Consider the following 25,137-nt stretch of genomic DNA (forward strand, 5'->3'; position numbering starts at 1 on the left):
CATGAACCTTTGCCCTTCTTGAATTCTACCTGGAACTGCATTGTCATTAAAGAATGTGTTTTCTGCTTAGCAGCAGGGGTCCTTTTTCTTAAGTAGTTCAGGGATGGCTGCAGGAAAGGAGAAATTGGGCAAATTTTATGCTATGGGGGCTAAAAGGGGCACGATCTCTTAGTGCCTGCTCCTTCATTTTTATATCACATCAAAGGGCTCGTAGGAAATGACAAAGGGCCTGTCCATTTTAGCTGTGAATTTATTATTTATTCATCTATTTATCACTTTGTGTTTAAGGTTGTTCTAGACACTGGAAGTTGATCAATGAATAGAAGATGATATAATCCCTACTCCTATTCAATTTCTATAGAAAATGTTTAAAATAAGTAATCCAAATGCGTACATGATGCTCTTATATTAAAGTTTTCTATTAAATATGAATTGTGTGCATAAGTGTGCACACATGCTCATACATGCTGGGGATTGAACTACTGGTTTCTACATCCTGATCACATTCTCTACCACTAATATACCCTTAGTTCTCAAATTCTTTAAATGAAAGATCAAAAAGAAAAAGTTTACACATTGTAGACTGTGGACCCAGAATTTTTTATACAACTTTTTATAGTGTAACATGTTAATGTGTGAAGTTAGATACTTGTACTTTTTTTTAAAAAAGGACAATGCTTTAAAATGTAGTTATATTAAATTGTCTTATTTTTAATTTTATTTGCTTAGGAAATGTGAATGGTATGAAGAGGAAAGAATGGGAAAACAAGTCAGTGGGAATAGAAGGAGAGAGAAAAACTCAGCACCTTAGTCTTCAAGTGCCCTTGCGGTCTCACAGTTCATCCTCTTCCTCAGAGGAGAACAGCAGCTCCAGTGCTGCGCAGCCGTTACTGGCGGGTGAGAAGGAAAGCCCCTCTTCTGTTGCTGATGACCCCTCGGTTCAGAAAGATTTCTTACATGGTACCAAGAGAGATGATGGCCAAGCAAGGTCTGTACTCAGTTAAACTTAAAATCTGGGTTGTAACTGGACTATACTTACTTAAAATAGTAGCACAAGGACCTCTTTCCTCTTGCTTGCTCATTTTAGATTATTTTTCCCTTGAACCTGAACATATAGTGATATATCAGTGTCTTTCCAAATAAAATTAATATACTCTTTGCAGATTATAGAAAATGCAAAAATGTATTTATAATGGAAATATTCTACATCCTCCCACTCAGTGAATCTTTGTTGTTTTTTATATACTCTCCTACTTTATTGACTATTTTTTGGTCTTAGAATATAACAGTTGAACATGCTTGTCTTTTGAATCACCCTTGCTCAACGGTACCCTTCACAGTACTTTCACCTTCTTGGCTGTGTCCAATATCAAGCTTTTCACTTTGCTTTTCTTCTTTTTCTTCCTCTTCCTATAGCCTGCCATTTGTTGAGAGGTGATGTTCTTCTGAATTCTGTTCTGATCTTCATTTATTCTGTGCAATTTCCTTAGCCAGTCTTAATAGCTATTTGGCTTAATTATGAGTATAGCTAACATCTTTTAAATGTAAAATCCACAGTCATAACCTTTCTCCCTCCACCTAGGTGCCATGATATTTTTGTTTGGATGCTTCATGGAAACCTTTAACTAAGAGTTGTTAAAATGGTTGTTTTAGTTACAGTTCTTTAGATCAGTGTTCTCAATCTTCCTTAAAGCTGTGACCCTTTAATACAGTTCATCATGTTGTGCTGCCTCCTAACCACAAGATTATTCTCACTGCTACTTCATGACTGTGATTTTGCTACTGTTAGGAATTGTAATGTAAATATTTTAGAGGTAGAGGTTTGCCAAAGGGATTGTGACTCACAGGTTGAGAACAGCTGCTGTAGAGGAAGAGCGCTGATAGAGTGAGCAGGAAGAGATACCTTGTCCTTATCTTTTCCTCAATAAAATACCCTAAGTGTATATTGCTGGATGAGCTTTTAGAAGATGTGGAAAGAGAAAAAGAACCTTAAATATGCTAATAATCCTCGATTTCTTTAAATTTTTGTAATGCTTAAGATGTTTAGTTTTTGTTTGGGGTTTGTTTTTTTTTTAGCTTTATGAGGGATATGACTCATGCTGTAATGTTTCACTATTTTGAATTAATATTGTATTGTAAAATTTTAGATATTCTTTTATTTGTAAAAAGTTCAAAATTACTTAAATGATTTTATAAGTACTTTACGTTTAGATTATGCAATGTGCTGAAAATAGAAACAGTTTTCTTCTCTTTTAGTATTCCTACAGAAATCTCAGGAACCAGTCCTGTGTCTCCTAACACCCAAGATAAGTCAGTAGGACAGTCTCCTCTCAGATCTCCTTTGAAGCGGCAAGCCTCCGTGTGCTCCACCCGACTTGGTAGTACTAAGAGTCTCACTGCTGCCTTTTACGGAGACAAACAGCCTGTTACAGTTGGAGTCCAATTTAGTAGTGATGTCTCTCGAAGTGATGAGAACGTCCTAGACTCACCAAAGCAGAGGAGAAGTTTTGGTTCGTTCCCGTACACACCATCAGCTGACTCTAACTCATTTCATCAGTATCGGTCTATGGATTCCAGTATGTCAATGGCTGACAGTGAAGCCTACTTCTCTGCAGCTGAAGAGTTTGAGCCCATTAGCAGTGATGAAGGCCCTGGAACTTATCCTGGTAGAAAAAAGAAGAAAAAGCAAATGCAACAGATTGACTACAGTAGGGGTTCCATATATCACAGTGTAGAAGGACCCCTTACTGTCCATGGAGAAGGCATCACAGATCCTCGAACTCTCCCATTCAAAACTCATCCTTCCCAGGCTTCCTTCGTTTCTGCCTTAGGTGGCGAGGATGAAGTCATAGAACATCTGTACATTGTAGAAGGTGAGAAAACAGGAGAGACTGAGCAGATTACGTCTCATCAGCCTGTGATGAGTTGCTATCAGACTTACCTTACTCAGTTTCAGGTAATTAACTGGTCAGTTAAACATCCTACCAACAAAAGAACCTCCAAGTCCTCATTGCATCGCCCCCTGGACCTAGATACACCAACCAGTGAAGAAAGTTCCTCATCATTTGAGCAGCTTTGTGTTCCAACATTCAAGGTACAAATCAAATCATCTTCCATCAACACACTTATATAGTAAAACCATTTTTAAGTTGTTTTTATAACTACTGAGTCATTTCAGCTATCTTCTGAAACATACACTTTCCGTTGTATGTGACTCCATGTACAACAATTAGATTACTGGGTTATTGCTAAACATTATAAATTCAAACAAATTAAATCCAGGATGATCTAAGGTTTCAGTACTGTGTTAGTATAGTAAATTACCATGTAGTCTGATCTATAGTGCCAGTGTTCCTAATATTAGGATCAAATCTCCTTTGTGTGTTCAGATTTCCTGTGTCTCAAAAATAAGATTTTGGAGGCTGGAGAGAGAGGACTTAGTTGTTAAGAGCACATGATGTTCTAGAAAACTAGAGTTCCATTTTCAGCACCCATGGATGGCTCACAATCACCAGTAATTCCAGATCTTGAGGAGTCAGATCTCTCTTTTGGCCTCCACAGGCACCTACCTATACTTACACATACCTACAGACACACATTATAGTCACATAATTAAAATTTAAAAATTTTTAAATAAGATTTGGAATTAACTTTGAAAAAAATAATTTTCTTTCTCTTGGTCCCTAACTCCTTCTGGTCATATCCAATTCAGCTCAGTTGATACTTGAATTATCAACTAGCATGGATATGGTTTATGTAAATGGCTTTAGAAAAGCCAAAAACATTTCAAATACATTTAGTATATATTTTAACCATTATAAATATGTAATAGCCAGCATGAAAATTCTTATCTTTAAAATAATGAACAATGTTTGGGCCTCTTTTTCGTGTATGTGTATTTAATTAATATTTCGGGGTGTGTGTGTGTGTGTGTGTGTGTGTGTGTGTGTGTTAGTACTTTTCTCCTTATTTTGGGGACAGGAAGTCTCACTGAACTTGGAGATTGGAGATTGCCTTTTTTGGATTTGCCTGTCTCCGCTACAATCTTCCTTGGGTTCATAGACACATGCTTCCATGTCAGTCTTCTACCTGGGTAATGGGGATACCAATTCAGGTTGTGTTTATGCAGCAGCACTTGACTGTCTGAGCTCTATTCCCCAACCCAGGTCATAGCATTTTAACTGAAAATTGAAGAATGAGGGATCATTGAGGATGAGTCAGACCTGGGGCCACTGGATTACAGGCAGAGGTTGTGGTCATCTAGGCTTTTGTGTGTGTGGCTGGTGTTTCCTGTGTCTTGTGGCTATACTACAAGACTGAAGTAGGCTTTCAGAAAGAACTAACTCTATGTGAAAAATAACTCACAGAGGAAGGATATTTGTTTGAGGCATGCCTTTTACCCTGATTCCACCTTCATAATTCTTGTCACTTACTTGAGGAAAATGTGAAGTTACCCATTGAATATCTTCTTTTAACTATCTATATTGAATATCAAGATCATAATAGCAAGGTTACTTTGGGTAATCATAATAATAAGAAATAATTACAATTTTAGACAATAAACAACATTTTATTCTATTCTAGGTCATCAAACAGGGACTTACTGCTAATTCTTTGCTAGATAGAGGGATGCAACTTTCAGGATCAACTTCAAAGTAAGAATTTTCTTTTCTTTCTTTCCTTCTCCTCCTTCTCCTTTCCTTCTCCTTCTCCTCCTTCTCCTTCTTCTTCTCCTTCTCTTTCTCCTCCTTCTCCTTCTCCTTCTCCTTCTCCTTCTCCTTCTCCTTCTCCTTCTTCTTCCTCTTCTTTTTCTTTCCCTTCTTCTTTTTTAAAGGCATATGATCTTATTATGTTGCCCAGCTTGCCCTTCAATTCTGGGACTAAAGAATCTTTCTGCCTCAGTTTTCCAAGCAGCTAGGACTACAGGTGCCAGAAAATTGCATTTTTTAAATTCAAAGTCATAGTCCTTCTTGATTATGAGATTAGTAGATTGTATTCTGAGTTACAAACATTTTGTATTTGAGTTTAGACCTTATTTTAAGAATAAATTACCCCAAATAATTTTTTGTGCAGGAGTAGATAAACATGTTTATATATTTTAGGGCAGGCTTATCTAGTAAATAATATATCTAAAGTATTTGTTGTCATGTGATGTAATTGCCATCTGTGACCAGTATGCATTTTAGTACCTCATCCAGCCTGGTTTTGAAAAGTGTCTAGCCTTGAAATATTAGCCTCTGTCTGTGAAATTTTTTACTGAAATAAATGTAATTTAAATGTTCACTTACTTTAATGAAGCTTTATCTTCTATTCTTGTTTATATTCTTTTAAATACATGCTTTTATGATTAAACTCTATAGCACGCCGTATACTCCACTGGACAAGAAAATTGTTGATAATACAGATGATGAAACATTAACAGAAGAGTGGACCCTAGATCAGCCTGTTGCTCAGACCAAGACAACAGCCATTGTTGAAGTGAAAGGAACTGTTGATGTTGTTCTGACTCCACTGGTGGCTGAAGCCTTGGACAGGTATTACCTTTGTCTAAAAATATGACTACTACTTTATATAGTGATATATTTTCATGACATAGGTAAATACAATACAGAGTTTATTAAGAGTTTATTAACTAACTGCTTTTAGTAAAAATAGAAGTAGATTTTAAAGTGATTGTGTTTTATTTAATCATCTGATACTTTTTCAAGCTAAATATATTGTAGTGTTATAATAATTATAATGTATTTTGTCTTTTACATTTGATTAATAAGCACAAAATGCTTAAACGTGTGGGAATTATTTCATATTCATACTTGTTAATTGAAGTGATAAAGGGAAAATAATAGTTACTCTGTTCTGTAAGATATACATAGTCTATTGAAGGAGATAAAACTGACCCAAATAGAAGCCAAAGTGACACAGAATGGAGTGTGAATCGTAGATAATGAAGAAGGGAAGGCTCAGTGAGGACCAGTTCTCATGAAAACACTTTTTTTGCTGTAATGGTACATGGTGTTTTCAAATAAATTGGAAAGATTCTTGGAAGGAGTCATACTAATGAAAAATACAGGAAATTATCTTTAGGAGAACCAAAAAGACTTTAGGATAATCAAATACTACTGGTTTATACTGGTCTATGCCATGTTTGGTTGATATCCCTGGGAGCTCTACCTTTGTCTGAAGGGAAATGGAGGAGGACTGGACTGGGGGAGAAGGGAAGGTGGGAGGAGGGATTCAGATGAGAAGAGGGAGGGAAAACTGCAGTTGGGATGTAGTATATGAGAGAGAAAAAAAGAACAAATGTGGGGCTGTAGCTCCCATGTGGGCGTGGGTCCTGTTGGGCTGAGTTGTGGATCCCTCCCGCGTGTCTGTCACATCTCAGGGGGGTAGAAGCTCGGGAATTTGACTGAGTTAACTCCACGAAGAACCTCTGGGTGGACGCTGGGCTATGAGAAGCCGCAGGTTTTCACCCGGGCGTCGAGAGGTCTCAGCCTGGGACCCCGCAGGAGCTGAGGTCTCGGATTGTGGGTCTCCAGGCCTAAGCAGCTAGATGGAGACCGGCTGTAAATGGAGACCGGCTGGTCTGTGTCCTTGGGCTCCCAGGTGCCACTGCGAGGCTGCAGAAAGACTGAGATGAGGCATACTAGCTGGACCAGCCCACAGCTGAGGGGTGAGAGGGAGAAGATCCAGGAGCGCCCCACGGGGTGGAGACTCTTGGTTATGATGACTTGCTTGGCTGGGTCATTGCTGGCTCGGCTAGCTTGCTTGAGTTGGTGGGTTCCATGACTGGAACATAGAGACATCCTCAGCAGGAGATTAAACTGCAGCTCAGTATTTGAAGGCCCCCTTCATGGTTCTCCATGGGCAGGCCCCAAAGAGGAGAGGTAGTCCATGGTTTTAAAAGGTTTATTATTGTCATGGCGGAAAGTGGATGTAGCTATATCCCATGTCCTCAGGTCAGGCCTGAAGTTAAATATCTTTTGTAAGGAGGAGGGTCTAGGAAGGAATGCTTAATTGGCTATGCCCTCTGGCCTTTAGGTATCTCATTAATATGGAGATCTCTTGAGGCTCTGTGGCCTGTAGTCACGCCCTCTACCTGTGGAGGGGCTGGTAGGGGCGTTGCCCAATGTGACTGAAAGGCATGGATAATGGAGGTCTTCCACCTCCTGAGGAGCCTAGAGTCTGGGAGTGTGGCAAAATGCATGCTGTCCCTTGCAGGGATACCCTGGTTGGGTCTGCAGCCATCTCTAGCCAGTGCTTGACCAGAAACCATGCTATCCTTTCATGGTCCCACAAACAAACATAAATTAATGTGGGGGAGGGAAAGTGTAGTGGCACATATCTGTATTCCTAGGACTTGGGAGACTGAAGGAGAATTGTCAACTCATTGCCAACCTGGGTAGTTACAAAGCAATACCCTGTCTCAGAAAACAAAAATGTCATTTCAGAATGTATTAACAACTCAAGTAGAATACCTGTAATGTTAAACTACTACTACTACACTCTCTCTCTCTCTCTCTCTCTCTCTCTCTCTCTCTCTCTCTCTCTCACACACACACACACACACACACACACAAAATGCATAGTGGAGAACTTCTGGACATGGTTTCTTAATTTTGGGGGTGGGTGGAGCATGCAAAACCTTAGCAAAAAAATAACTAAAATAGATAAATGGGATTACAACAAATTAAAAGTTTTAGCAGATACAAGACATAGTTCATAGGATTGGAGAAAGCATTTATAAAGCAAACATTTGACAAAGGGCAGATATCTAGAATATGTAAAGATTTCCAAAAATCTATTAGTAAATAAAGAACCAATTAAAAATAGACAGTAGACCAAAGTAGCCATTTCTTAGCACTGACATACAACTGTCAATAGGTATATGAAAAATTACTACTGACTTGAGAAATGCCAATTAATACTATTGTGAGATATTATCCCAGTAAGAGTGACCATTATTAAAAGGAAGAAAAGGGATTGTTATACATTATTGATGGAATGTAAGTTACTATAGCCCTACATTGAGGTTCTTCCCAAAGCAAAAGACAAACCTATTGTGATCCACCAACCCTATTAGTGGTTTTCTACACAAAGAAAATTAAATTATTATGTTGAAGAAGCAGCTTTCTCCCATGTACACCAGCATTATTTACAGTAAGTAAAAAATGAAAGTGACCCATGTCCACCAAATGACAAAATTTTGTACATTAAATACAATGAAATACTGTTTAGCTGTAAAACAGTTGAATCCTGTCATTTATGACAATACAGGTGAAACTGAAGGCCAGTAGTTAAGTCAAATAAGATAGGCACAGACAAATTGTACATGATATCACTCATGGAATCTCAAACATTTTCGTCTCAGGATTTTAATGGTAGACAAAAGTCTAGGGGCAGACAGAGAAGAGGTAGAGGAGTGTTGATCAGCTGGTACAATTACACTTAGGCGCTCTGATGTGCACTGCTGATGTGTACAGAAGTTTTTAAAGTTTTCACCTGAAATAAATAACATTCATTTTATCTACACAGTGCCCTGTTAGTATGTACAGTCCTAAAGTTTTTATGTATTGGTTAAAAATAAATTAAAAAAAAACAGTTTTGTAATGTGCAAGTCTGTAGAAATTGGGGTGGGTGCAAATATTTCTGCCTGATCTGAGGTTTTGGGGGTGATGGTAGGGCTAACATTTCAGTAATGTTTTTTCCTGTAGAATTTCTGAAGATGTAATGTTTGCATTTCAGTATTGAAGAATTGTAAATATTCAGATGGTGGTAAGTTTCACTGATTGTTTGTTAAAATAAGTCATGATATTAAATTAAATTTTAACGTTTTTCTTTATCTTTTGCTTTCATCAGATACATTGAAGCTATGGTTCACCGTGCAAGTACTCGGCACCCAGCTGCAATTGTGGATGATCTTCACGCGAAAGTTCTTAGAGAAGCCGTGCAAAATAGCAAGACTACCTTCTCAGAAAATGTAAGAAGTCTTTGATTCAGTGGGTATAGCAATTTGAATCTTCCCCATGTGTTAGAATATCTAGACTTGAAAACCTTAAATATATCAATTTTATGGCTAAGTTAAATTGGAATCCATCTGATATGTTCCAAAAGCTTTTACATGCCATTTGTTTCATAATAGCACAAATAACTACTGTGGATTAAGTAGTACTAATTAAAAAACCATAGCTTTATTTTTATTCTTTTGTTTTGAAAGTAGCTTAGTTCTAAGCCTTTTCTAATAAGCCTTGTCCTTAAATGATGAAAATTTTTTAAAGATTTATTATATTTTAAACTTGTGTGTGTGTGTGTGTGTGTGTGTAGTTATGTGCACATAATTACAGATACCTATCAAAACCAATAGAGGGTATTAGATCCTCTGGAACTAGAGGTATGAATAGTTGTGAGCTGCCCAACAAGGATCCTGGGAACAGAACTGTTACTTAGGAGCTACAGTATATTCTTGTAAATGCTGAGTGCTTCTTCATTCTCATGATAGACGTTCTTTAGAATTAGTACTTTATGTTTGCTTTCAGAAGCAAACATATACATATTTCTAACTTTTCTTTATTTTTATGTTGTTTCTTATTCATCTCAGTGAATTGAGTAACTATTTTCTGTGTGACACCTCTACTCCTGCTGTCATCTGACTATGCCACCAGTTGCCTAACAGTCACACACTGGTGGTCTTTTGGTGATTCTCCTTTGATTTTCAAGTTTATCTGTACCATATTTAGATTAGGAACTAGAGGTGAAATTGAGCCTGAGTATTTCTGGTAAACTAGTCATTTTTACTCATTCTATGTTGGCCTTTCATGTGCTACATTCAGGGAGTTCAGGTAGAACGGTATGAATAAGGGAAATTTGAGCTATTTCCAGGCAATAAGGAGCCAGTTATCAGAAACCAAGTCAGCTTTCAAGACAGTAGAGTTCAGTTTTACTACTATTACTACTACTACTGCTACTACCAATAGTAATAATATGTTAATAACCGATTATAAAAATATATGATTACCATTTTTGTGCTCCTATGAATGGATTTCATTTTAGTATACAGTACTTTTTTCAGTCTGGTAAGCTCTCCTGTTTCTCAGCTTTTACCTGAATTTCAAGATTGAGTATTAGGATAGTTGTTGTTATATAGGTCTGGGGAGTGGTAACAACACAATGAATATATATGTTGTGGATGATGTATATCTTATGAAATGCCTGGAAAATAATTTTGTTCAATGCTTTCAGTTATCCCCCAAGCAAGATATTCGAGGAACAAAAACTGAGCATCCTATGACAGGAACAACTAACCAGGGACAAATTCAGACAAATGTCACAACGAAGCAAGATAATGTGACAATTAAAGGTCTGCAAGCTAATGTGAGCATACCAAAGGTAAAGTTAAGCTTTTCAGAAACATTGTCCTGATATAAGTGAGCATACTTAGCGGTTTTGCCTTTTACATTTACCAAAGGGAATGTTAGTGAAACAGTTTGCAATATCAAAAGATATATTCCATTCTCTTGATGATCTAATGTACATTTAATATATTATAATTAATATAGCAAACTACTAGTAAATATTTAGTAAAATTTTCCATATCCATCCAGTAAAAATTTAACTGTTTTTTTAGTCATTTGAAAATTTTATGCATATATATGCATATATATATATATATATATATATATATATATATATATACATTTATATATTGTGTGTGTGTGTGTGTGTTTTGATCATGTCCTCCCAGCTCCTTCCCTCTGAACACCTCCCCATCCACCTCTGCCACTTTCCCCTCCCAATTTCACGTGTGTGTTCTTTCTCTAAAGCCACAGAGTCAACACTTAGTCTCTTAGGATGTGCATGGACCATCACAGGCTACATTCCTGAAGAAGACTGAGTCTCTTCCCTGGTAGCTGTCAATTGACTAGAGCTTCTTAGATAGGGTTAAGACTTTGTTGAGCCTCTACTTTTGCTGATAGTTTGGCTAGCTTGATTTTTTTTTTTTAAAGTATAATTTTTCTTCTTTATACAATATATTTTGACATGTTTTTTTCCCTTCCCCAGTTCATCCTAGATTGTTCCCCAACTCCTTTCCTACTCAACTTTATGTTTTTTTTTCTCCCTCTCTCTAAAATAAGCAAAACAGAAACATAAAAAAATCAAAATAAACAAGACCAAAAAGACCAAAACAGAATGCTAAAACAAAGCATAAGGAGGAAAAATAGTCTACAAAAATATATCTCACTTCATTTTGTGTTGGCCAACTACTTCTTGGAATGGGGCCTGTCCTGAAATGTGGTTACTATACCCAGTGAAACTCTATTGGGGAAAACCAATTTTTCCTTTGCCAGTGGACATTAGTTGCAGATAGCTTTTGGTTCATCTGGCTTTAACTTGTGTGCATCTTCTTGTTCATGCTGCTTACACACTCTGCCTGAGCTCTTATGTGCATCCTGCTGAAAGACTTTCCTTGGAGAGAGTACCGTCACCTTTGCCTCTTAATCTCTCCACTTCCTCTTTTGCCTAGCACCTTGATTCCTGAGGGGAAGGGTTCATTGCAGACATCCCACTTCGGACTCAGAGCTCCAGAGTCTCTTGACTCTGTATCTTCCAGTTGAGGGTTTCTTTGTTAGTCACCATCTACTACAAGAAGAAGTTTCTCTGTTGAGGCTTAAGTGAAGCTCTGCTATGGGTATTGCAGTATGTCATTAGGAACCATTTTATTGCTGTGTTCATTTAGCAGAATAATAGTAGGAGATTTTTCTCCATAGTCTCTTCACCTATATAGTTTTAGGTTCTTGGCCTCTTTCGCATTTTCAGATATGGATTCCATCTCATAGAGTAGGCTTTAAATTTATTCAGAAAGTGTTTGGTTACTCCCATAACAATTGTAACAATTTATCTTACAGGCATCATTGTTGTGGGTTGCAGGGTTTACATCCAGGAAATATTGATAACTGCTTTTCTCTAGTAGTGTGCAATGTACCCGCCAGTATGATAAGTGCTAGGGTCGGCATGGTCTTGTGTGAGTCTTGTACAGTTCTATATAATGCTTTGGCATATCTAGGAGACATAGTTTAACAGCAGTTATTCACCATCTTTGGTTCTTAAGATCTTTCCTGCTGTCTTCATATCTGAGACTTTGGAATGGGGATGTGATGCAGATGTTCTGCTTTTAAATGAGTACTCTTATTCTCTACCTGTTGACAAATTGTAAGTTTTTGAATTAATTGCCATTTACTTTAAAAAGAAACTTCTCGCCGGGCGGTGGTGGCACACACCTTTAATCCCAGCACTTGGGAGGCAGAGGCAGGCGGATTTCTGAGTTTGAGGCTAGCCTGGTCTACACAGTGAGTTCCAGGACAGCCAGGGCTATACAGAGAAACCCTGTCTCGAAAAACAAAAAAAAAAAAACAAAAAAAAAAAAAAAAGAAAGAAAGAAAAAAGATACTTCTCTGCATTTTTCTTTTAAAGTATAGTTGACCTCACCTGGTAGGAGAATACAATCCATAAGTATTATGGGCAGCACAAATTGGTCTTGAAGGATTTTTTTTAAAAAAAGACACAAAACTGGGTGGGTAGGAAATGAAGGGAGGGATCTGGGAAGAGCTGAGGAAGGGGAAAGAGGACAATCAAAACTTTCAACTAATAAAAGAGAGAAAGAGAGAGATAGAAAGCAGCTTCTTGAGTGTTGAGAGATACATCAATAGTTGAGTAAAAAGACATACTTAGGAAAAAATTTAATACTATGTTTCTCTTTTTTTTTAATTGAATATTTTCTTTATTTACATTTCAAATGTTATCCTCTTTTCACATTCCCCCCACTAGAAACCCTAATCTAGTCAGAAAGCATTGATTACTCCCACAACATTTTTGCTACTGTTGTACTAGTAAAGTATATTTTGACAATAATCATGCTTGTTTTGTCTTCATTACTATCAGATAGATCTATATACTGTCATTATTGTTTTTTTTATTTGTATTTGTTACCTAGTTATAAAAGACACTGTTTAATTTTTCAGTTCTGAAACCTGTATTATTTGTGTGTTAGGTTAACTTATGCTTGTTACAAGCCTCAGTGGAAGAATCTCCAGCCACAGTTCCTAGTAGAAGTGTGACACATGTTTCCCTGGTGGCTTTGTGTTTTGACAGAATTGCTACACAAGTTCGTATGAACAGGTGAAAAGATCTTATTAATTTGAGCCATGATTGTTGGATTTGAAAAGCCTTGTCTATCCTAATTATTCATAATTATTTTAAAGAAATACTTTGGCAATATTCTTGATATTGGTTTAGTTTAGACAGATTGCTTCATTTTAAACAACATAGTGAAATGTTTTTATTGGACTACATTATTTAAATGTTAACTATTGTGTACATTTTCTATTTCTACTCAGAGGTGTGGTTGAAGAGACTGCAAACGTAGACGCTAGTAAAACATCAAATTTTGATAGATATGTTCATGCCAGCAAGATGCAGCCTCAGTCATCTGGGTCTCTTAGGTCCAATGCTGGAGCAGAGAAAGGCAAAGAAATTGCTGCCAAGTTAAATATCCATCGAGTCCATGGGCAGCTTAGAGGCCTTGATACTACAGGTAAGCTTCAAAAACTTTCTCATTTGTAGATGTGAAATTTTGCAAACAAGAGTATTTTCCTTTGAATATTGCTGCAATTCGATACTATAAGGAAGAGAAAAGCACTTCTACGTGTGTTGTACTCAGTATTTATTCTATTCTATGTTCTGTGCAAAATGGAAAGTAAGTTTTAGGACTATCTGTGTTCTAGCTCATTCTAACCTCTTTCAGGGTTTGTCTTAGAATTTCTATTGCTTCAGTGAAATGCCATGACCAAAAAGCAAATTTAGGGAGGAAAGGATTTACTTGGCTTCCATCTCACATCACAGTCATTGTCAGAGGAATCCAGGACAGGAACTTAAACAGGGCAGGAGCCTGGAGGGAGGAGCTGATGAGAAGCCATGGAGGAGTGCTGCTGACTGGCTGGTTCTTCCGCTTTGTTGACAGAATTTTTTAATCTCTCAAAAACAAATTGATAAATTCATTGTTAACTCTGGAATCGTCTTTACTTCTTTGTAGATAGTATTATTTTCTTTACATCTTTTATTTATTTTTCTGCATTTTCAGAATATAAAGATTTTTTTAGTACAATGCATATATTAACATCTGATTTTTGTTTTTTTTTTTCTTAAAAAGATTTTCATTGTGTTCTCTCAATAATAGACATTGGGACCTGTGCTATCACTGCCATTCCCTTTGAAAAGTCCAAAGTTTTATTTACTCTTGAAGAACTGGATGAATTTACTTTTGTAGATGAGACAGATCAACAAGCTATCCCAGATGTAACACGGATAGGTCCCAGTCAAGAAAAATGGGGCTGGATAATGTTTGAATGTGGACTTGAAAATTTAACTATAAAAGGTAAATTTTCACCCTTGAATTCTGCTTAGGTGGGGACAGTTCAGTTCCATATAACTGAAATGTGTTTAACAGTTGTTACTTGTAGCAACCTGGATCAACATAATACAGCAGAAATTGTAGAACTTGGTTTTACCTACAAGGGGTGCGTATACATCTCAATTATGCAAGTGGTAGTTCCTTCCACAGCCAGATAGAGAGTCCTTCTGTCACAAACCTTTGGGCCTCACAGGGCAACAGGATTTAGAAATTCCTGAGTTTACTGGACAGTCCCCCCACCCCTTTTTTTTTCTCAGAGTTTTTAGAGCTTTGCCATATAAGAAGTAAACATTTCATGTGAATTCTTCCTTTAGTGATAATACTGATTTATACTAGTTTCTTATATAAGACAAGAGGAGGAGAGGAAAGGAGGAAGGAAAGCCTTAAATGGTTATGAGTAATACTTTATAGCAGGAAAGTTGAGTTGTAAGACTTTCAGGCTTAGTCTTACATGCTACAGTAACTTAAAATACTAGTAGCTCTATGTCTACACCTTTTACCTGGAAAGTCATACGTAATTCTGTTAGATAAAGGCAAAGGCTAGTGAGGAAAAATATGATCTTGATGAAGTTATATACAGATATTTTAGAGTATAATAGCAAAACACATATCCAATTTTTTTTCTAACAAATGACTCCCTTTATTTTTATAGGAGGAAGACAATCTGGTGCAGTTTTATATAACAGTTTTGGAATTATGGGTAAAACTAGTGTCACAGAAAGGGGTGGAGTGCTGACATCCAATAATTCTTCTGATTCTCCTACGGGCAGTGGCTACAATACTGATGTCTCTGATGATAACCTACCGTGTGACCGAACCAGTCCTTCCTCTGACATAAATGGAAACTCAGTTTCAGATGAGCAAGTTGGTGATTTTCTAATGAGACTAATAGTTTGGAAATAGAGAACTATATACTCAGTTCAAAATCAATTTCTAGAGCATATCTCCATTTCATTTCCTGTTTTAGAGTTGAAACATTTTATTGAATATAATATGAATAGGGTATAGTTCCTGAATAGGTATAGGAATATATTCCTATGGTGCATATTCCTGCCCATTATAATAGTTAGCACAATACTCTGCTTATGTTATACATATAATAAACATAGGTTACATAAATGAATTTATGGAATTTAAGAAATGTAGGCCTTGATTAATTAGCCTTTAGTTAGTCATTTTATACTTATTGGTAATATTTTATATAATGAGTGTTTTTATCAAAATCTGCTTATTTTAGATATCATCTTATATAATACCTTATATTCAATTCATTTATTATTTTTATTGTGGTAGAATTTAATTGTGATGAGTATGACAACAGCAAAATTATTTAAGATTCCCTATTGTTGAAAAGTTGGGTCATTAACTGTTTGATGACCTTGGACAAACAAGCAAAAATTTAGTGAATGTATACCCATATACACATAAACTTCTGAGAATAAACAATAAAAATGCAATGGAGCACCCTTTCATTAAAAAATAGATTGTAGGTATCTAGTGTTTAAGATTATACTCACCTCTGAACTCCATTTCGTGGTGGTTATTTATTTTTATTTCTCTATGTATGAGAGACAGATGTGTATGTAGGTATGGGGTATGCCACACTCTACATGTGGATGCTAGCCCTCACCCTAACCTTGAGACAGATTCCTCTATTGGAGTGTAAACCAGGTTGGCTTGTCTTCAAACATTAGAGATCTCCTGTCTCCACTTCTCATTTCCTTGTAGGTACACAGTGAAATTACAGACCCATATTTTGCAGGTGTCTTGTTGATTTTTGTTGTTTTTAAATATGTTATCTGATGATCCAAAATCAGGTTGTCAGGCCTACTGGGCAAGTACTTTTTTTATCCACTGAGCCATCTCCACAGCCCCTGGGGATTTATTTGGTGCATATTTGTTGAGTTTATCAATTTCCATAACAACCTGATGGCTCAGCAGGTAGAACCAATTGCTAGGTGTCCAGCTTGGCAACCAGAGTTTGATCTCCTGAATCCTTGTAAAAGTAGGAGGAGAAAAGTGACTCCACAAAGTTGTCCTCTAATCTCCATATTTACACCATGGAACTCTTGCACACATACTTACACATCATGTTCTCATCCCCCACAATAATCATAAATAAAATTTTAAGTTAATCAGTTTCTTTATTAGTTCCTTAGAAGTGTTTGGGTGCGAGTTTCCATTAGATTTTTTTTCCTTGTTTTTTTTCCATTAGAATTTTAATGAAAGGAATTAAGACATATGTGGCTTTGAACTAAACAAGAATTATTTTAGTATTCTGTCCTTACCTTTTGAAAAACTGCAGAATATTTTAAAGATTTATTTTTATGTGGAGGAGTGTTTTCCCTGCATTTGTGTCTGTGCACTTTGTATATGCCTTGTGCCAACTGAGACCACAAGAGGGTGCTGAATCTCCATCATATTGGAGCTGGGAATTGAGCCCAGGTCCTCTGGAAGAGCAGCTGGTGTACCTAACTAAGTCATTCTCTCTAGCCTCACTTTACAGAATTTTAAGGGCCTTTGTCCCAGATCTTGAGCTCCTTGGATTTCCTTTTTCTTTTTAAAAATTGGATATTTTATTTATTTACATTTCAAATGTTATTTCCTTTCCTGGTTTCCCCTCCGGAAACCTCCTATCCCATCTCCCCTCACCCCTGCTGCTATGAGAGTGCTCTCCCATCCACCCACTCCCACCTCCTCATCCTGGCATTCCCCTTACACTAGGGCATCGAGCCTTCAACAATTTATCCAGGTTCTGTGTTGTTTTTTCCCCCATTTATTTATGGAACTGTTTCTCCTCAAACATGGGAATTCCCTGGAAGTTATATTCATAACATTAATTTCCTTGACTCACTGATATTTCCATTATATAGTGATACTTTCCCATGCTTCCTTTACAAAAGGTATGAACCATGACATTAAGTGTGCCGTGGCTCCAGAGAGAAGTCTGCAATCATTTGCTTGATTATGTATGTTGCTACAATAATAATGCATAAGTCTCACTCCTTTTTTCAAAGTTCAAATTCTACATCTTTATACACCCAAGTGCTTGGCATATAGCTTCTTGAGAGATCAGTGCTTTAAATTTTATTTATTATGTTTTTCGATACTGAGGATTAAACTCAGGACCTTAGTACATGCTATGCAAGAACTAGCTCTACCCCTGAGTTACTTCCTCAGCTATAGAGGCTGGTTTTGTTGTTGCTGGTTTGTTTTGTTTCTGTTTTTTTCTCATTGATTTCTTTGTTTATTCACCTAACATCCTAATTACAGCCCCATTCCCTCCTCTCCTCCCAGCCCCATCCTCATAAGTCCCTCCCCCCATCACCCCTTTTCCTTCTCAGAGATGGAGAAGCCCTTCTTGGCTGCCACCCTGCCCTGGGGCATCAAATTTCAGCTGACTAAGTATATCCTCTCTCACTGAGGCTCCACCTGGCATAGGCTAGGGGAAGGGGAACCAGTGGCAGGCAACAGAGTTAGAGACATCCTCGCTCTAATTGTTAAGGGATTCACATGGAGACCAGGCTGTACATCTGCTACATATATGTAGAGGACCTAGGTCTAGCCTCTGTACTCTCTTTGGTAGGTACTTCAGTCTCTGTGAGTCTCCATCTGCCCAAGTCATCAGGTTTGACAGCAAGGCAGTAAATGCCTTTGCTTGCTGAGCTGTCTTACTGGACCCCATATAGTTTACTTTAAAAAAAAAAAAAAGCTAAACCTGTAGTCTTAGAGATGCAGGAGGCTAAAACAGGAGAATCTCTTAAAAGCTCAGGAGGTCAATATTAGTCTAGGCAACAGAGCAAAGTTTTCTCTTAAAAATATAAACAATGAATCTGAAAAGCTTCTGTAAGGCTAAGGACATCATCAATAGGACAAAATGGCAACCTACACAATGGGAAAAGGTATTCACTAACCCTATATTCAGAAAGAGGACTAATATCCAGAATACAAAGAACTCAAGAAGTTAGACTCCAAAAACCAAATAACCCAATTAAAAATGTGGTACAGAGCTAAACAGAATTCTCAACAGAGGACTCTCTAATGGCCAAGAAGCACATAAAGAAATATTCAAAGTCCTTAGTCATTAGGGAAATGCATATCAAAACAACTCTTGAGAATCCATCTTACACCGGTCAGATGGCTAATATAAAAAATTCAAGTGATTGCACATGTTGGTGAAAATGTGGAGCAAGAGAAACACTCCTCCATTACTTGTGGGAGTGCAAACCTATATAGCTATTTTGAGCAACATCCACAGATCAGGATTCTCTGTAAAGGTTTTATGCTTAAAGTGCTAATAAGCATGTCTTAATGGTTCTGGAGGATCAATATTGGTTTTGGCTTTTTTATATAGGATGAAGGAGTTGAATCTGATGATTTGAAAAAAGATCTCCCTCTAATGCCACCACCTCCAGATTCATGTAGCATGAAGCTGACCATTAAAGAAATTTGGTTTAGTTTTGCGGCTCCCACCAATGTGAGATCTCCTGCACATGCATTTTCTAGGTAAGAAATTTCAAAGTGTAATTTTGTCCATCCACAGTTCCTCCTTATTTCAGACAGCTTACTATTCTGTTTTGTGTACTTCCTGAATTATTTTTCTGATATATCTAATACCCAATGAGTGCTAAAATGGCTGTTCTTTCCATCTTTCTCATTGAATATTTTCTAAAGCTACTATATATTCTCTATTTAGCCCAATTTCTATCCTAGTATTTTGTTTGTATTTACTTGACTTGCTGCCTTTGACTTTTGTTTTATTTTTCATTTCAAATATATTTTTCCCTTCTTCCTTTCCAAGAGTCCATTTCTTATTTATATGTTCATAATTTTTCAGTGACCAAAAGGAGAAAATATTGTCAGGATAAAGTAGTGCTTGAAATATAAAGTTTGATCTTAACTCTTGTGTTTTTTAAAGGCAGCTGAACCTCTTAAGCACTGCAACCCCAGCTGTTGGTGCATGGCTTGTTCCTATTGATCAACTCAAGTCATCCTTAAACAAACTAGAGACTGAGGGAACCTTGCGAATTTGTGCTGTTATGGGATGCATAATGACAGAAGCATTAGAGGTGTGTCTTTTAATCATATAAGGTATTAGACATACTTTGTTACTGTAAATGATTCATTGCTATTAATAGTTGTTGGAAGGTACCAGATCTACAAATTCTTAATTACTAAATATCTTTGATTATAGGAACTTTTATACATATAATTCTAAATCTTTTATATTTGTATGGTTTCCAGAATAAAAGTGTACATTTTCCTCTAAGAAGTAAATACAATAGACTTACAAAAGTTGCCCGCTTTCTCCAAGAAAATCCTTCTTGTTTATTATGTAATATTCTACACCACTACCTGCACCAAGCAAATTACTCCATCATTGACGATGCCACGATGGTGAGTACTAGCTCTAAGGAAGCTCCTGTTCTGTAGAAATAGTACTAGATGGGCAGGGTAAGAAAGAAGTGTGGTTAGAAATGCAGGTTAGTGGATGCCTTACTGCTCTGATTGACAGTCTTGGCTTGTATATAGAAGCTGTCGACATGGATAAAATGTCTTAGCTTGATAAGTTGAATGAAAAATTGTTAAAGATGAAATTCTGAAAAAATGCCAAACTTCAAGAAGGTTAGAGAGGTTTCATGAAGCTAGACTGAGTGCTGAGAAGGGAAGTAAAGACCTAGAACTGAGACTGCTGTGTCCTAGAAGCTAAAAGCATACATTTCAAGCCAGGAAGTAATCCTGAGAAGCATTGTGGTTTAGTAAAACAGTTAATCACAGAGGGGAACATAAATAATTGTACAACTCATCCCCACTCCTAGAAAAGCAATTTGTGATTGAGTATTTTGAATTATGAGGACATTGCTTCTCTTCTCTTAGCTTCCAAGTAGTAGAGCATGCACAACAATATTTATCCAAGTTAGGCACCTGTGTATCAGTATTATTAATGGTTATCCGAACCTTTCACCAGGCAAGTGAAGAATCTATATTAAATAATGCATTTCACAAAGATGTTTATATCTAAGACTGAAATAGTACTTTGTATTTTCCTGGAATTGAAGCCAACGTTGTACTGCATAAGCTTAACATGCCCAACCTTGTGGTCAGAGAAGCTAGAACAGAGAAACTTGAAAGCGTTAACTATGAGTGGATGCTTTACATACCAAGACAGGAAGCCAGAGGCTGGGGAGGTTGGTCTTGCTCTTTAATAGTTGCCCATATATAGATTACCAGGTCTTACCAAAATGGCTCTAATGAATTCCTAGACCGCTGTCCTCCATGATCTCCACTAGATCTCCGCTTAAAGATACCACCCCTTTCAAACATTGTCACAGTGAGAACCAAATTTTTAAAATACATCAACCCTAGAGGGATGTTCTCAATATATGTGTAGCTATAGCAGGTTTTATTGTCAACTTGAAAATATGGGTAATGTTGAATGAATTAAAAATCTAAATTTTAGATTTCCTTTATCTCTAAGTGGGCATTTTGAGATTAAAATTAGTTCTTCATTGTTATAACAGAGTGATGGGCTCCCTGCATTGGTAACTTTAAAGAAAGGATTGGTTGCTTTGGCAAGGCAGTGGATGAAGTTCATTGTGGTAACACCTGCCTTTAAAGGAGTAAGCTTACACAGACCAGCTCAGCCACTGAAACCTCCAGCGACTGTGGACCACGAGCATGAAGAGGGACTTGGCCTGGATAACGGAGTTGGTCTGCAAAGCGATACTAGTGCTGATGGCGCAGAATTTGAGTTTGATGCAGGTAACTTTTGTTCAGAGAACTTTTCTTTCCTCAGTGTAAACACGGTGTGTTCTTGTAGAAATAACCTCATATCAATAATATGCTTCTTTAAAAGATACCAATCAAAAACTTTTTTTTAAGATACCTTTTTAAAGATGCCTGTAATTATTAGGAAATTAGTAATAGAAGAAAATTATGACATTACATACTTGATCACATGGTACTCAATAATTTTAATAATTTTGTACCAAATTTGAAAATCCTGTAGTTGAATTATGCAGTTGTAAATTTTGTTAATCCAAATTCACAATGACTTTGGAATCTTTTTACTGAACAAATTTTATAATTTAGTTTTGTGAGCTACAGTAGACTAATGAATATGTCTAATAGAGACAGCTTTTATAGAAAACTTGTAAACAAAAACCTGCCTTTTAAAATTGTATTTGCCCATTTGTCTGTTTTTAAAGGAGTTTTGTTTTATCACCTGTTATATATATTTTACTTTAAATAAATTTAGAGGCCTGAGCTGAGCATACAATTCTATACATAGGATGTGGTGCATCTGAACCAGGTGGATATACTTTTTTGAAATGTATGTTTTTACTTTTAACTTTTTGCTAAAGATTAATTTTGTATTATGATGATAGATTGTCTTACAGTGTTTTGAAAAAGAATTAAAAGTACTGTGGGGAAGAAGTACTGTAGGAGAAAAGTCCTAAAAGTAAAGCTTCCAGAATATTTATTTAGCTTAGTTAAAAAATAATTTAATAAATATATTATAAGAACTAGCCTGAGTTTTATTGCTTATTATCTAGAGTTTGTTATGCACAGAGGTTGAATTAGTTCACTAACTATACCTTCTAAACACCAATGATGCCTGTGTCCATTCCTGACACTCTGCATATTCTACAGGGTGACTGAATTGGTTGTTGGTCACTGGATCAGTTACATGGATAGTGTAAACTCAGATTCAGAGTGGAGGGTAAGGAAACAAAAAATAAAAATTATAAACATTGTACATCTTTTTAGATTATAAAAATGTACAGTGATTATGCAAACCAGAATGTTGGTGATGTTTCAAATAAGTGTGTGATCATATGTATATAACTCACTTGTCTTTTGAACCGTTTCAGCCACAGTCAGTGAGCATACAATGCTTCTAGAAGGAACAGCTAACCGGCCACCACCTGGGAGCTCTGGACCTGTCACCGGAGCTGAAATAATGAGGAAACTTTCTAAAACTCACACCCATAGTGACTCTGCATTAAAAATAAAGGTACAGCATTGCTCTCTTTGATTAGAGTTTAAAACTTACAGGAGTGACCTACATTTTTTTTAATGTCAGTGTTAAATATTTTAGATGGCTTCTCTAAATATTCCAATAACTTAATGTTGAAATTAATTTGGTTAATACCTTTAGTATATAGATTTCCATTAAATTTGTACCTTCAATAATTGATACTTAAATACTACTAAACCTTTTTTTAAATCAAACATTATATGCAATAAAATTCAGTATTGAAAATGTTGATAATCTTATCATTTCAGTTTTAGTGGGATGCCTTTTAGGCTATACATTATTAATGCAAGTTTAGGTTGAGCTTTTATAAATTATAATCTTAATTTCTACTCCATTGTTTTTACAAGTTTAAAGGATGCTTGATAAAGAGGGATGGTACAGCCAAGTGAGTGGACTTGCGCTGGGAGCGGTACCCTCACTTGAATCCTGCCCTGTAACTTGAAAATTATGACTGAATTGTGCAGCAGGGTCTTTATTTGTAAGGTATGGGTTTTGATAGCATCCTCCTGTGGAAGAGTGTGGTGAGAAGTGAGTAAAGACATGATAAGTCTATTTGACACCTTGTATTGCTCTGCTTTATTATTGCTGTTGGTAGTTGGCTTTTCTAAGAACTGAATATTTGAGTTAATAGTATTACTTTCACTCAAAGTCTGCATGTAGCCTTACACTGAAACTCAGGATAATTTTGACATTTAAATTTGAAATTTCAAAATAAAAATTAAAAGCACATGAAAAAGAGCTAACATCTCTCAAATAAATAATAGAAAAAGTATTTTTAATCACTAAGAAAAAGATAAGATATTAAGAAGAAAAGTTTTTAAAAATGGATAAAATCATAACATATGTCACAGAAAAATATGTATACAAATATGAAGATGTATTTTCTCATAAGGAAATGTAAAATAAATTAATATTTTTATTTTTCTCTATAAGATTACAATAACAAAATTTGATATTATATGAAAAGAAAACAGTCATTCTCATATAATATTAGAATATTGTTGTATGACAAAACTTTTCCTGGGAAGACACTATACATGTGTCTACTCACCCCCAAATAGAGATCTCCTGATAGACCAAAGTACAGATACCACCAGAATCCAACTCAGTGAACTAGTGAGTTTTATTGGGGCTACTTACAGGAGTAGGAATAGAATGTTTCAATCTTGGAGGAAACTGTTAAATAAGAAATTTACATGGTTGTAATTTTTTTGAAGGACAGTGTGGCAAGTACAAATGAAAACATTTCCATGTCAGGGACTTTGATTCTGGAAGTGACGAGAAATGGTCAGCCAGATCCTAGAGCTTTCTTGGCAATGCTATAGTGCAAAAACAGTGGATGTGACATAAAAGAATTAAACATCAGAGGGCCTATAAGTTATGTAAACTGTTGTAAATGCCTACTACAAAGCCTTTCCAAAATGGGGTAGGTTTATGTACAACTATAGATGCCACTGGAGTTGTATGGATTGAATTATCAGCAAAATATGGGGGGGGGTGTTACATTTCTATTGCTGTGTAGAGACACCTTGACCAAGAAACTTACTTAAAAAAAAAAACATTTAAATGGAAGCTTACTTAGAATTTCAGATGGTTACGATCCATGCCATCAATGTGGTAAGCATGGCAGTAGATAGGCAGGCATGGTAATGGAGCAGTAGCTGAGAGCTTACTTGTTAAGACAACCAGAAGGTAGAAAGAGAACAATCTAATTGGGAATGGTTTAGGATTTGGAAACCTCAAAGCCCACCTCCAGTGACACACCTCCTCCAACAAGGCCACGCCTCTTAATCCTTTCCAAATAGTTCCACCCACTGCAGGAAGCATCCAAGTATAGGACCCTACTGGGGGCCAGTCTCATTCAAACCACCACAGTGTGTATGCTTTTATAACACATAATTAATATAGGAAGATAAGAAACTAGAAAACTATTAGGGAAAGGATCTATTTCCTACTGAAGTTTCTTATGCTTTTAAGTTTTTATTTTATGTACATATTGCCTTTCAAATTAAAGTATTTGTCAGTTTTTAGTCTTAGTATTGTATTTTGGAGTTATAAATTTTTTTTTTAACATTTGAGACCTAACAATTCTAGTAGACAAAAAGCACTGTGATTTTAAAAGATGGAATAGAGTATTTATATAAATAAATGTCATTAGGTGTTCTTAAGTGCTAGAAGAATAAACATTCTAGTTATATTTTTGTTACTATGACAAATACTCATAAAAAGCAACACAGGGAAGGACAAGTTTTATCTTATTATAGCTCATCATTTCAGGAAAGTCAAGACAAGAACTCAAGTAGCTAGTCATGTCATATTAATACTCAAGAGAGACTATTTGCTTTCAGCTGTATCCTATTTTATACTGTTCAGGATCCCTTGCCCAGGGAGTGGTACCACTTGCAACCTGGCTAGGTTCCAATATCTATAAGCAGTTAAAACAGTCTTCCAAAGACACGGCCATAGACTTAACCAGTCTTGACAATTCCCCATTAGACTCTCTCCCCAGGTGACTCTTGACTTTGTCTGGACCAGTGATAGTCAAAACCAATGAGCAAAGATGGTCTAATGTCAAGAATTGTGGAGTGGAAGTGAGGCATTTGGATTAAAATATCTGACTTTTCTTGCTTGGTTA

General features: G+C 36.4%; 1 protein-coding gene across 3 annotated transcripts in view; it reads left to right on the forward strand.

Moving 5' to 3' along the window:
* Kiaa1109 (KIAA1109 ortholog) overlaps nucleotides 1–25,137 on the forward strand; it is a 189,899-nt gene that overhangs the window by 77,815 nt on the left and 86,947 nt on the right. For all 3 annotated transcript variants that reach the window (XM_028763894.1, XM_028763886.1, XM_028763876.1), the window contains exons 28-42: nucleotides 730–988; nucleotides 2,257–3,094; nucleotides 4,585–4,655; nucleotides 5,361–5,534; nucleotides 8,857–8,977; nucleotides 10,237–10,383; nucleotides 13,043–13,170; nucleotides 13,389–13,585; nucleotides 14,228–14,425; nucleotides 15,114–15,325; nucleotides 18,816–18,967; nucleotides 19,380–19,530; nucleotides 19,706–19,858; nucleotides 20,983–21,223; nucleotides 22,336–22,478. In XM_028763894.1, the coding sequence (XP_028619727.1) occupies nucleotides 730–988; nucleotides 2,257–3,094; nucleotides 4,585–4,655; nucleotides 5,361–5,534; nucleotides 8,857–8,977; nucleotides 10,237–10,383; nucleotides 13,043–13,170; nucleotides 13,389–13,585; nucleotides 14,228–14,425; nucleotides 15,114–15,325; nucleotides 18,816–18,967; nucleotides 19,380–19,530; nucleotides 19,706–19,858; nucleotides 20,983–21,223; nucleotides 22,336–22,478 (3,185 nt within the window). The remainder of the gene's footprint in view (nucleotides 1–729; nucleotides 989–2,256; nucleotides 3,095–4,584; nucleotides 4,656–5,360; nucleotides 5,535–8,856; nucleotides 8,978–10,236; nucleotides 10,384–13,042; nucleotides 13,171–13,388; nucleotides 13,586–14,227; nucleotides 14,426–15,113; nucleotides 15,326–18,815; nucleotides 18,968–19,379; nucleotides 19,531–19,705; nucleotides 19,859–20,982; nucleotides 21,224–22,335; nucleotides 22,479–25,137) is intronic.

Source organism: Grammomys surdaster, unplaced genomic scaffold (genome assembly GCF_004785775.1).
Source record: "Grammomys surdaster isolate TR1022 unplaced genomic scaffold, NIH_TR_1.0 62, whole genome shotgun sequence".
Lineage (NCBI taxonomy): Eukaryota > Metazoa > Chordata > Mammalia > Rodentia > Muridae > Grammomys > Grammomys surdaster.